At 43.5% G+C, this 14309-nt stretch overlaps 1 protein-coding gene across 4 annotated transcripts in view; it reads right to left on the reverse strand.

Moving 5' to 3' along the window:
* The window catches only part of REXO1 (RNA exonuclease 1 homolog), a 140064-nt gene that overhangs the window by 26341 nt on the left and 99414 nt on the right, over positions 1–14309 (reverse strand). For all 4 annotated transcript variants that reach the window (XR_016314201.1, XR_016314202.1, XM_089687455.1 and 1 more), the window contains exon 9: positions 1440–1577. Coding sequence is in view for 2 of the 4 variants with exons in the window: in XM_089687455.1 (XP_089543581.1) it covers positions 1440–1577 (138 nt within the window). In the remaining 2 variants the exon portion in view is untranslated. The remainder of the gene's footprint in view (positions 1–1439; positions 1578–14309) is intronic.

Here is a 14309-nt window from a genome sequence, read left to right on the forward strand (position 1 = left end):
TGGCAAACTGTAGTCTTGCTTTTTTATGTCTCTGTGTCAGCAGTGGGGTCCTCCTGGGTCTCCTGCCATAGCGTTTCATTTCATTTAAATGTCGACGGATAGTTCGCGCTGACACTGATGCTCCCTGAGCCTGCAGGACAGCTTGAATGTCTTTGGAACATGTTTGGGGCTGCTTATCCACCATCCGGACTATTCTGCGTTGCAATCTTTCATCAATTTTCCTCATCCGTCCACGACCAGGGAGATTAGCTACAGTGCCATGGGTTGCAAACTTCTTGATAATGTTGCGCACTGTGGACAAAGGCAAATCTAGTTCTCTGGAGATGGACTTGTAACCTTGAGATTGTTGATATTTTGCCACAATTTTGGTTCTCAGGTCCTCAGACAGTTCTCGTCTCCTCTTTCTGTTGTCCATGCTTAGTGTGGCACAGACAGACACACAATGCAAAGGTTAAGTGAACGTCTCTCCTTTTTATCTGCTTTCAGGTGTGATTTCTATATTGCCCACACCTGTTACTTGCCCCAGGTGAGTTTACAGGAGCATCACATGCTTGTAACATTCTTATTTATCCGCAGTTGTGAAAGGGTGCCAATACTTTTGTCCAGCCCATTTTTGGAGGTTTGTGTGACATTATGTCGAATTTGCTTTCTTTCCTCCCTTTTTTTGTTTTGTCCCAATACACACAAAGGGAATAAACATGTGTATAGCAAAACATGTGTTAATGCAATACGTTTCGTGAGAAATACATGATTTCCTGGAGAAATATCAAGGGTGCCAACAATTTCGGCCATGACTGTATATATATATATATATATATATATATATATATATATATATATATATATATATATATATATATATATGAAAACAGATCAATCCTGTGTATGTACTGGCGGCTTATCTCAATCTCATTTCTTGCAGCCCTTAAAAGTGCCAGGACAGTAAAATATACCCCCACAAATGACTCCTTTTTGGAAAGTAGACTGAGGCATGGCAATTTTTTTTGAAGTTGTAGTTGTTTAGAAAATTATTTGAATAAAAATAGTTTTTGTTTCACAATTTATTTTTTGTACATACTATCACTAGTGCAGTACAGCGTCATCATATGACTGGTGTGGTGGTGATCAGGAATACTAACTTTTGACAGTATCTTAAAAAAAAAATAAAAAAACTTTAAAACTTTAAAAAATGTTTCCCCCAAATGTATTTTACATACTTTCATCAGAGTAGTTCAGTGTCACCATAATGACACTATACTACTCTCGGGGGGTTGAGGAGGGGGTATGGTGATCAAGCCTGCCCATGCTGCCTGCCTGCAGTAAGTGTACTGAGGGCGGGCAAAAACTGGTTAATGAAACACTGCTTTTATTTCTTCACCTATACAAGAGCACAAATCTAGTCCACAAGGTTGTCCAGAGTAAAAGCCCCATTTACTTACCGGCTGGACATTTCTTTTCCTCTTCTGTAAAAACAACAGCTTTCCCGGGTTTCTCAGGGTGCGCCAAGGGATAGCAATTTTCCTTCAGCTGCTCAGGGGTCAGGATATAATTCTTCATGGTTTTGTAGAGTGTTGTATCTAAGTACAGGTAAAGGCATACAATGATAAAATGTTTGTTTGTTTGAATTACTTGACCTGCAGTGTGTAATCCTATGCATAAAAAGATCATCATCAAAACCAGTAATTTTAGATTATATTAGGCTACCCTAAATTTCAGTGCTTAAAGTGGAACTCCTGGTAAAATTGTTTTAGATGACAGTAGGAAAGTCAAGAACCTCTGGCAGGTTATTTAATGTTATGTTTGGCCACTCTGGAGAGATTTCCGCTCCACGAACTTCAGGCAGACAGAAAAAAATCTTTTTAAGACTTAAGAGTAAATTTGCCTTTACCCATACCCTCCACAAGCAGCCATACAGAAGTGTACACATGCCGTGGCCATGACAGATTGCACCAAAAATTATCCCCGATGTCACTTTCAGAAGGAGGTACTGTACGTTCCTCAACAATGAACAATGCACATGGTTCAGAGAAGTGGTGTGGTGTTAAGACAAGATTTGAGGTGGAAACATAACACCTGTTCGCTGCCTGTGAAATGCCCTCTGAAAAGCAATCCACATATTGTTCTTCAGTGGGCAAAGCAAGTGTAAACGAGCCCTAAAACAAAGGAATATTTGTTTACACAAGAGGTGTTCCCTCTGGAAGATTTACAGTCACCTCCTATTTTACATAGTTACATAGTTAGTCTGGCTGAAAAAAAAGACAAAAGTCCATCCAGTTCAAACATTAAAAAAAAAAAAGTTATAATCCTATACCCACAGTTGATCCAGAGGAAGGCAAAAAAAAACAGCAAAGCATGATCCAATTTGCTCCTGCTGGGGAAAAAATTCCTTCCTGATCCCCCGAGAGGCAATAGGACACTCCCTGAATCAACTTTACCTAGAAATGTTAGTATCCAGGTAAATTCTGTGTATCCAAGAAATAATCCAGGCCTTTTTTAAAGCAATCCACTGAGCTGGTCAGACCCAACTCTTGAGGGAGTCTATTCCACATGTTCACAGCTCTCACTGTGAAGAAATATTTCTGTGTTTGGAGATTAAATTTCTTTTCCTCCAGATGTAAAGAGTGCCCCCTTGTCCTCTGTGATGACCTCAGGGTGAAAAACTCTACACCGAGTTCACTATATGAACCACTGATGTATTTATACATGTTGATCACATCCCCCCTTAATCTCCTCTGCTCAAGAGGGAATACATTCAGTTCCTCTAATCTTTCCTCATAGCTGATGTCCTCCATGCCTCTTATCAGTTTGGTTGTCCTTCTCTGTACTTTCTCCAGTTCCCCAATGCTCTTTTTGTGAATTGGTGCCCAAAACTGAACTGCATATTCCAGATGAGGTCTTACTAATGATTTGTACAGGGGTAATATGATATCTCTCTCTCTGGAGTCTATACCTCTTAATACAAGATTTTTCTAGCTTTAGAAACCGTAGCTTGGCATTGCATGCCATTATTAAGCTTGTGATCTACCAGAACCCCCAGATCCTTCACCATTGATTCCCTCAGTTGTACTCCTCCTAGTATGTATGATGCATGCATATTCTTAGCCCCAAAGTGCATAACCTTACATTTATCAACATTAAACCTCATTTGCCACATAGTTGCCCAATTTAACAGTGCACTGAGGTCAGCTTGTAAGTTGAAGACATCCTGTAAGGACGTTATTCCACTGCACAGCTTGGTGTCATATGCAAAGACTGAAATGGGATTTTTAATCCAAGACCCTATATCATTTATAAATATATTAAAAAGTAAGGGTCCCAGCACTGAACCTTGGGGTACACCACTGACAACCCTAGACCATTCAGAGTATGAATCATTAATCACTATTCTTTGAATACGATCTTTTAGCCAGTTTTCTATCCATTTACATACAGATTTTTCCAGGCCCGTAGACTTTACATTACACATTAGCCGTGTGTGGGGAACTGTGTCAAACGCTTTTGCAAAATCCAAGTATACCATGTCCACCGCCACCCCTCTGTTCAAGGTTTTCCTCACCCCCTCATAAAAAGAAATCAGATTTGTTTGACAACTTCTGTCTTTCATGAATTCATGCTGTCTGTTGCTTAAAATATTTATTTCCAGCAAGAACTCATCTATGTGGTCTTTAACCCCTTTGCGCCGGCCGCACACAAATGTGCGGCCTCCCGGCGTCTGGGCCTAGACGCCGAGCGGCCACACATTTGCGTCCATGTAACTAAATACATATGTGCTGAGAGCGTGCGCCCTGCGCGCTCCCAGCACACATGTGTGGTACTCACGGAAAGGTCCCGGTCCGCTCTTTCGAACAGGACCTTTCCCGATCATGTGACTGCCGTGACACGTCATCACGGCGGTCACATGATTTTTTGGGGTTGGTCTGTTGTACGTTTCAATTTTTGAGGCCTTTAATTCCTTTTTTCATATTCTGTTATATTCTTTGTAATGTTTTTTGGGGTTGGTCTGTTGTTCGTTTCAATTTTTGAGGCCTTTAATTCCTTTTTTCATATTCTGTTATATTCTTTGTAATGTTTAAACGATGGTAGCAATCCATCATTTTTATATTTAATAAAAGCTCTTTTCTTATTATCTATAGCTTTTTTAACTTTGGCTGTAAACCACATAGGTTTGATTTTTAGCCTTTTAAACTTGTTGCCAATGGGAATATATTTTGCAGTGTGTTCACATACAGTCTTTTTAAAAAACTCACATTTTTGTGTTGTGTTCATTGATGCCAATATTCCCTTCCGATCTAATTCTTGGAGAGCAGCTAACAAATTAAATTTATTTATTTAATATTTAAGTGACAGCTTAAGAGAAATCATTCCAATCTAGCTTTATTCTATCCAAAACTAGAAAAAAAAAAAATCACACTTTCCACATCAAAGTGCATCTAAAACCATTTTGTGATCATTTTAGTGAGTGGTTAGGACTGGTCAGGTTTTTATTGTGTCATTTTTCCTGATTACCACTGACGCCAACACAGAATAGGACATAATTAACAAACAAAATGTGTTATCAGAACAAAAAGAGGGGTAACTTTCCAATGGAGACACTTGTTCAGTGACAACTGTATGAGGGGATTTCCCTCACTCTGGAGAGTTTCCTCTCACTTCCTGTTTCTACAGGGCAGGAAGTAAAAGGAAATTTCTCCAATAGCACATGGATGGTGAAAAATATCCCACTGACAGGGGGTTTACTACGCTATCAAAATTGGAAAAAAAAATAAATTTTGGAATCAGATGCACTTTAAACGTTATCTTTTGTATTAAAAAGAAGGCAAAGCTTAAATTAAATCTGTCAAAGCGTGGACTATTCATATTGATCACATAAGAAAAAAATCTACAGCAAACTATATTCTACATATATGGGCAGCTGAATCATTTCAAGAATAGGTGAGATTTGCATATAACAGTCAAGCTTGATCCCAACCTCCCAACCAAAGCATATAACTTAAGCTTCTCTAAATCAACATGCGCTTTTCATTGACTGTAATTTTTTGTATGTATCACATACAGACATTAAACTGGCACTTAAGGGGGGGGGGGGTGTGGCGACCGCCAAAGATGATGGCCACATGAGTTAACAGCTCCTCCACATGTCGTGACCAACTGATGAGCCTACACTACCCTAACCATCACACAACCCTCTACAGCTACCTAAGACCCCGCTGAACATCAGACATGCCATGGCGCCACAGAGAAACCACACAGCCCGCTAAATTATCATTTTTTTCCCCTGATTCTTCACAAAGGACTACACAAAGATGGCGTTGGGAGACCATCCCAGCATGCCGCCACTCTGCCTCTAGCGCCCACAGACTCAGAGTCGGAGCAGACCAACCGCCCGCACAGAAAAATACAGGAGGGTCCGGAGCAAGTACTCCCTCCACACAGAGCCCAGTCAAATGCAGGTCCCGCAGGGACTCCCAGGAAAGCGACGATGATCCGCTGATGGAGGTAAGCGATCGGCCTGCTATACACACAGACGCACCTCCACTAGTAGACCCCATCGCTACATTTCCCACACTGGGTCATCCAGTATCAGATACCATGTTGAAGGACATGTTACTCTCTTTAAGGGCGTCCCTTTAAAAGGATCTATTCTCCTGTATCCATAAGGTTGCAGCTGAAGTACAAGATCTGGGAGACAGATTGGGACACGTGGAAGATAAGATGGGAGAATATGTTTACTCTTTCAACTCATTAATAGACGACCACGAGGTTCAAAAAGATGACATGGCTTGGATTAAAAATAAGCTTGCAGATCTGGAAGACAGATCTCGATGTAACAACTTAAAGATCCATGGTATACCTGTAGATATTTAAGTGTCTCAACTACCACACTACATTCGTGACCTCTTCCACAAAGCTGTACCTGAATTATCCCCTGCCGACTTAACCATCAACAGAGTCCACAGGATTCCAACGTCATCTTTTCTTCCAGCACATATCCCAAGAGATGTTTTACTAAGAATCCATTTTTATAAAGCCAAAGAAAAAAATCTTAGAGGCGTTCTATAAAAAAAAGAGAAGATTCCGGACAGCGCAAGATCACCTGCAAATACTTCCAGATCTGTCAGCACATACCCTACGACAACGCAAAAATCTAAATACTATCACCAAGGCCATGAGAAACCACCCCATTGGATATAAATGGAAATACGCAGCTAAACTGTCTGTGACCTATAAGGGCACCTCCACACTCGTCTCCTCCCTGGAAGAAGGTCTCCAATTGCTGCGCACCTGGGATATCCTACCTGACCTCTCCTCCACCAAATCGCCTCAAGCTGCTCCAACACATTTGGCTGATAGCTGGAAAATGGTCTCTCACAAGAAACCTTCCAAACAACATCTAAAAGGGGGGTGTTAGGCACTAACCAACACCGGAAACCACGAAAATACGTCGGTCTCGACCATAGGAGCTTTAACAATCTAGCTCCTTTTCCTCACCCCCACAAGAGTTGCAGATTATCTGAGCACAGTTCTAACAGAACATTTTTTATTCTTTTCAGTTAATTGCCACGATTTCTAACGGGAGCACCCAAGAATGCTCCAATATGTTTCAATCTCCTGTCATTCATCTATATATCTTTCTTATGGCCTCCTCTCTCAAGCTTCCATTTTCCATACACTCAAGATGTGACATACACTGATTAACCTTTCCTGGAATGGATCTTCAACATTATCCTTTGTGCCAAGTGTCCAAGTGTGTCAACCTACAGATCTCCGTTTGTTTCATTATCCAAATGATTAAACTAATGTATAAATGCTCGAGGTCCCAACCACCCAGCAAAACACTTTTCGCTTTGCAAAGAAGCCAAAGTGCATCAAGCAGACATACTGGCAGTACAGGAGACATTCTTACAACGTGGCGCAGCCCCCAAATGTTCTCATAGAGACTTCCCCCACATATTTATGTCTATGTTCACATCTAAGAAAAGAGGTCTGATGAGAGCTGTCAGGAACTCAGTGAGCTTCAAATTACACACATCCATTCAGGACCCAGAGGGCCACTTCCTTGCCCTAAAGTGCGATATCAAGAACAAGCCCTACACCTTGGTAAATATATATGCTTTGAACACTGTACAATTAAAGTTCATTCACAAGGTCTTTAAAAAAATGTCCACTGAACGATAGGGAAACTTATTGATGTGCGGTGACTTTAATCTCACAGTGGACCCTCAAATAGACATGTCCTCCAAACCTAGAGGTAATGTGCCCCATTTACAACCAATCTTCCATCACGAAGACGTCTATGATACCTGGCGATGCTTGCACGCAAATGAACAGGACTATCATCGTGTCACCAATCTTATTCACATAATAAATTTATGCATAGTTGTTAAGTGGTTACTGCAGCGGATATCCTCCTCTGTTATATCCACCACTACGTGGTCTGACCATGAAGCATTGGTTACCACTATAAGAGAGAAGGATACCAGTTCACCTACCTTTTGTGGCATTGTAATAACATATAATTCAAGACCCCTGCAACGTAACGGTATTGTCCTGACACATTATGGAATATTTGAAGGCTAACAATAGTGGGGACGTTGACACATTCACGCTATGGAATGCTCATAAATGCGTGGCATGATCCTGCGACTCTGTGTACCTGCCAAGCGGGTATCCAACTTGAAACTTAATTCTTTGTTGAAATAAATTAAGTCACTAGAAACCTTGAAGAAAGCCCATCCAACGATGACTTTCTCTACCTCTTTCCAGAAACTTAGGAAAGAACTCAGGGAGCTCTAACAGCTTCAACATGATCAATATCTTCGCTTCTTAAATCTCCGATATTATTCACATAATAATAAAGCAGGGAGGTGTTTGGCAAACAGACTCAAAGAATTAAACACAAAATCCCGTTTAGAATCCATCCTGCAACAAATGAGAAATGAATGAATCCCAAACAAATTGCCGATGCAATTGCTGACTATTATGAGAGTCTATATAACTTAAAAAAAATGACCTGACCACTCCTCAACCTTCTGCCAGCAACATAGAACTATTTCTTGCTAAGCTGAATATACCCTCCCTTACTGAAGAGCACTTACACCAACTTAATGCCCCTTTTTACAACCTCAGAAATCCTTCTGGTTATCAAAACTCCACCTTACAGGAAATCCCCCGGCCCAGACGGTTTTACAAATGAATATTTCAAAACCTTCGGTCCACATTTATCCTCCCATCCTGTAAATGTATTTGTCAGGGCTCCCGGGTATGACCAGAGGTGTGTGACTGACGCAGGGAAACACAGACTTCAGATATGTTATAAACAATGTAATTTATTAACACTAACAATACAAACATAAACGCAGTGCAATACTAAAACATAACACAGTGCAAACAAACCAAACCAACCAGCCACAGATAACAGTACATACAATGCAAGCGTCGTCAGGCAGGCCGGGTCAATATCAATCGGGCAGGTAGGTACAGGGGGAGCAAGCGGAGAATGGTCGGGGTCACAAGCCAGGTTCAGCAGGTAGCGGGCAGAGTGGTACAGAGGGTCAGGCAGAGGGATGGTCAGGAACGAGCCGGGGTCAGAGCAGGAGAAGTCAGCAGAGGTCAGATCAGGCAGGGTCAGCGACAAGACAGGAACAGGATACAGGGCCCAGGAAAAACACACACCAAGGCAGAGTCTGCAGGTCTGGCCATCCTTTAAATACACCAGTATAATCAGTTCCAGGTGTTTGACTGGCTGCAAGGTTGAGTCTCTGATTGCTGGGAGCACCCGCTGGCCAGCCCTGGTACTGCAGCTCATAAGGCAGGTGAGTCCCACTATTGCTGGCCAGTCCATTCCTGACAGTACCCCCCCCTCAAGGAGCGGCCTCAGGACGCTCCAAACAGTCCTAGCTGGGCAAAATGTTCCACCGCCCGGGTCTGGTAACTGGCGGGATATCAAAGACTGGCACACCGGGCAGGACTCCGGGCAGCGGCACACCGGGCAGAGGCACATCGGGCTGGACTCCGGGCAGAGGCACATCGGGCTGGACTCCGGGCAGAGGCACATCGGGCTGGACTCCGGGCAGAGGCACATCGGGCTGGACTCCGGGCAGAGGCACATCGGGCTGGACTCCGGGCAGAGGCACATCGGGCTGGACTCCGGGCAGAGGCACATCGGGCTGGACTCCGGGCAGAGGCACATCGGGCTGGACTCCGGGCAGAGGCACATCGGGCTGGACTCCGGGCAGAGGCACATCGGGCTGGACTCCGGGCAGAGGCACATCGGGCTGGACTCCGGGCAGAGGCACATCGGGCTGGACTCCGGGCAGAGGCACATCGGGCTGGACTCCGGGCAGAGGCACATCGGGCTGGACTCCGGGCAGAGGCACATCGGATTACCAGGCGGAGCAGCAGGCAGCGGGCCACCGGGCGGAGCAGCAGGCAGCGGGCCACCGGGCGGAGCAGCAGGCAGCGGGCCACCGGGCGGAGCAGCAGGCAGCGGGCCACCGGGCGGAGCAGCAGGCAGCGGGCCACCGGGCGGAGCAGCAGGCAGCGGGCCACCGGGCGGAGCAGCAGGCAGCGGGCCACCGGGCGGAGCAGCAGGCAGCGGGCCACCGGGCGGAGCAGCAGGCAGCGGGCCACCGGGCGGAGCAGCAGGCAGCGGGCCACCGGGCGGAGCAGCAGGCACCGGGCCCCCGGGCGGAGCAGCAGGCACCGGGCCCCCAGGCGGGGTGACAGGCACCGGGCCCCCAGGCGGGGCGACAGGCATCGGGCCCCCAAGCGGAGCGGCGGGCGCCAGACCCCCAGGCGGAGCGACAGGTCTCGGACCCCCAGGCGGAGCAACAGGTCTCGGGCCCCCAGGCGGAGCGGCGGGCGGCGGACCCCCAGGCGGAGCGACGGGTCTCGGGCCCCCAGGCGGAGCGACGGGTCTCGGGCCCCCAGGCGGAGCGACAGGTCTCGGGCCCCCAGGCGGAGCGACAGGTCTCGGGCCCCCAGGCGGAGCGGCGGGCGGCGGACCCCCAGGCGGAGCGACAGGCATCGGGCCCCCAGGAGGGGCGACAGGCATCGGGCCCCCAGGAGGGGCGACAGGCATCGGGCCCCCAGGAGGGGCGACAGGCATCGGGCCCCCAGGAGGGGCGACAGGCATCGGGCCCCCAGGATAGATAGAATACACTGGAGATATATGACACAAGGGTCCAATACTCTCGGCGGTATTAGCAGTATATTTTACACACTCAGCCCAGGTATACACTTCAAATATATTGTTCAAGACCCTCAATATCACAAATGGTACAAGACAGGATTGTCCATTATCGCCCCTCATCTTCACTCTTATGATTGAACCACTGGCGGAATCCAATAGAACCTATACTTCCGCCTCAGGCTTCCGTTTCCACAATAAGTCTCACGTCATTAGTTTATTGGGCGATGAGGTTATCCTGGCGTTAACAAACCCTACAAAATCATTACCACAAGTACATTCTATTCATTCGCAATTTGGCGCCATTTAATACTACAAGGTACATTTTTCAAAATCTCTTATCTTAAACCTAGGAATTTCCGCATTGGCTAAAACAACCTTAGAAACCTCCTTTCCCTATACTTGAACTTCTGGAGGACTGCCATATCTAGGTACCATCTTATGCCAAAAATCTTTTCTTAAATACCTTTCACTCACCCCAAAAAAAGTCCTCACATCAAAAAGTGCAAACAATTGTCCAAAAAAAGTATTTCAATAATCCACCCAATATCCGTTTCAATTCACCACTCCAGATCCAGAATTCCTCAAAAAAACAAACTAAATATAGTGTATTACCCTTAAAATCTTAAATGGTGATGCGTAATACATGTAAAACCAATAATAGCGAGATAAAAAAAAACCAAAACTTTTAAATATATATATATATATATATAAACATATTGTATTATCAAATATATCCACACAACACTCTGTGAAATACAAACACCTAAGAGTGAATATCAGCACATCCAAAATAAATAAATTGATAAATAACTTTCGGTGAACACTCTGTGACACCTCACACTAGTGAGGTAAAACAGCAAAATCCACAGCATGTGAAATTGTGCAAAAATCGTGTAAAAATCAGTGGTGCCACACAATAGTGGGATTCAAGGTCATTACCCTCTTGCAGCACAAACCAGCATAAACCAGCTCTTCTTATAGCATCAACTAGTAAGACCAGCCCTTCAGGGTTTCTATTGCCAGCTTCCACTCTGCGGGTATGCCTCGTTCTTTCTCTCCAAGTCTTCACAAGAGTAGATAAGGAAATCAACAGTGGAGTGTAAAGGTAATGAACATATTTATTGAAATCTTACATTAAAATTAGGGAAGTCCATCCATCTAACTCATCCGTTCTACCGCTGATATCTTTTTTTTTTTTTCTCTCACTATTATTGGTTTTGCATGTATCACGCATCACCATTTAAGATTTTAGGGTAATACACTATATTTAGTTTATGTTTTTTTGAGGTATTCTGGAACTGGAGTGGCGAATTGAAACGGATATTGGGTGGATTATTGGAAGACTTTTTTTGGACAATTGTTTGGACTTTTTGATGTGAGGACTTTTTTTGGGGTGGGTGAAAGGTATTTAAGAAAAGGTTTTTGGCAGTTGTACTTTCAAGGGTGAAAGTGTGACTTTTCTTTTGGGTTGAATTGTAGAGAGTTTTTTTCAGATTAGGTATCATCTTAACCCCCTCCACCGATACTTTAGCGGAATCTAATTTTCAGTCCCTTATTAAAAAGCTTAGCAACGAACTTACATGCACAGCCAAATTTGAGCTATCTGGACAGGTAGACTAGCGGCTTTTAAAATGTTATACTTACCACAAATTATCTTTTCAGAACTCTCCCCATTCCCCTCAAATCCTCATATCTTTCTTCCCTAGAATCCCTGTTTAAAAAATATCTATGGAACCAGAAATGGGCAAGATGCTCCTACGCCCCAACTTATAAAACATAAATCAGTGGGAAGCATAGGGCTAGTAGATATTAAAGAATACTACACAGCCGCTCTGTTGGCACAGATTAAACATTGGTTTTACTTGCCTTCAGAACACTTGTGGGTGGACATAGAGACAGTATCCATACCGACCCATGACCCCCGACACCTATTACTAGCTGATTTATGGGTTCCACAGTTCTTAAACTACCTATCACAGTTAAAGCTTAGCTAATGGCTTGGAGATTAGCTACTAAACTTCAGACTGCCGGTTCTTCCCCTGCTGACATATCTATACCCGCGAATGTACTAAATATTCTCCTTCCGCACCTGGCGGATACTGACTGGTTTTGTTATGGTCTACATAATGTAACAGATTTTTATGAACAGGCTAAACTTAAAAGTCTGAGATTTACAAAAGGGTAACGAATTTTCATTTTCAATACTCTAAGTTGTTTAGTATTTGCCTCCCCTTCTCTTACAATTAGACACCAGATTTTGGCAATTTTATAACAACCCACTTAAATCTACCAAAGGGATTACCTTTTTTTACTCCCTTTTCCAAAATAAGTTGTCTTTCCATAAAACCGGCCCTATCCTGGCATGGGAGCTAGATCTGCACAGTTCATATACTCAGACACAATGGTTAGATGCATTCAAATATTCCTATGCTATATCCCACTGTGTTAACTACTGGGAACTCACACAAAAAATAATATCTAGATGGTACCTCACTTTATACCATATAGCTCACTATACACCGAGAGGCTCTACTTTGTGTTGGAGAGGTTGTGGCCAAGTGGGCAATCTCTTACACGTCTTCTGGACGTGCAGGAATCTTTGTAGCTTCTGGCGAAGTGTGTTCCGACTCCTCTCCACTGTCACAGGAGTACTGACTAAGCCTACACCAGATCTAGAAATTTTAAATTTAAAAATTGATGACTTCCCTGTAATGTTTTGCAAAATAATTACCTGTATATTACCAGCTTCTCGTTTGACTAGAACAAGACATTGGGAGAGGAGACAAGGCGCACAATTTGTCCAAAGTAATTTCTATTACCCAATCAATCTATTCTTTTGAGACTGTTAGCAATTAGGTCAGACAATATACAATCCTTTGACAATGCTTGGAAATATTGGAACACTTGGTACTTGAAGGATATAGTCACAGATACATCCAGATCCAGCCTTAAAGGTTGAATCATAACTTTGTTGTACTGTTGGATAGTTTATTCTATTATCATCTATTGATATATGGTCATGTGTATGCCCTGCGAGGCTAACTTTTATTTCCTCTAGATTTACTTTATTTTCTATATTTCTCCTCTGCAGTTGCAGGGGGCTTTATTTTTGTACACTTGGAAACTTCAATAAAAATGATTGAAAATAAACTGGCCCTTAAGGGCTTGTTTACACGTGTCGATTATAAAAATGAAGCAATGCTCATTAAACACACCTATAGCATTCATGTTTTGTTGTCGTTTTTATGAACCATGGAAATCGCTTAAAGAATGCTCGATAAATGCCCATGGAAGAACTGCTTTTTCTAGTGGAAAATGCTTAAAAGAGAAGTGATATAGAGGAAATGATCTAATTTGATTTATTGATGTAGGATATCATGCAATACTTACATAACAGAAACCATGTAATCATACTTACTATTGCTCTCCTGCTCCCTGGAGAAATGTTTTTCCTAACATAAGGATAATACCCATTTGATGACTTGTTGGGTTTTTTTTTTTCTATGTGTATGCGTCACAATAGCTTGGGATATTGGGTCTTCTAATTCTGGGTGCTGTTCCACTACTAGGAATACTGATACATTAATATCAGCCTTCATGACACTTGCTGACATTGTCCCTTCCATTTACTGACACTTGCTGATGAGGTCTTGTCTTGCTGACACAAAAAAACGTTGCCGCTGACAATAATGCATAATGTCTCTGCTTCTAACTGCCACTGTCAGTATTGCTGGCTGGTTGATGTTTTTGCCTGCACACAGAAGCAAATAAGTTACCACATGGGTGTTCTGCACAACCAGGAAGTGACTAAAGCTGCTCTCTCTTAGTCCTCCATTTCCCAGTGCATTTTGGGATACAGGAACCTCCACTGTCTCTGCCCCAGTTTCCAGATAACACTTCATAACTGTTTCACTAACACACCATAAATGCTCTAGGTGGTATTAAGGTGTGGCTACAGAGCATTACCATTCAAATCAATAGAGGCAATTGACAATCATCCAAAGACTCATGAAAGCAACACGTTGCTTAATTTTCGACAATTGTAGCCACCCTGTCCTTAATAGAGGCTACTAGTTAAATTTAGTTTTGCTGGGTGGTAGGTAATTTAACTAATTTG

The sequence above is a fragment of the Staurois parvus genome, unplaced genomic scaffold, assembly GCF_062004578.1.
Source record: "Staurois parvus isolate SC_StPar_1 unplaced genomic scaffold, SC_StPar_1.0 ptg000425l, whole genome shotgun sequence".
Classification (NCBI taxonomy): Eukaryota; Metazoa; Chordata; class Amphibia; order Anura; family Ranidae; genus Staurois; species Staurois parvus.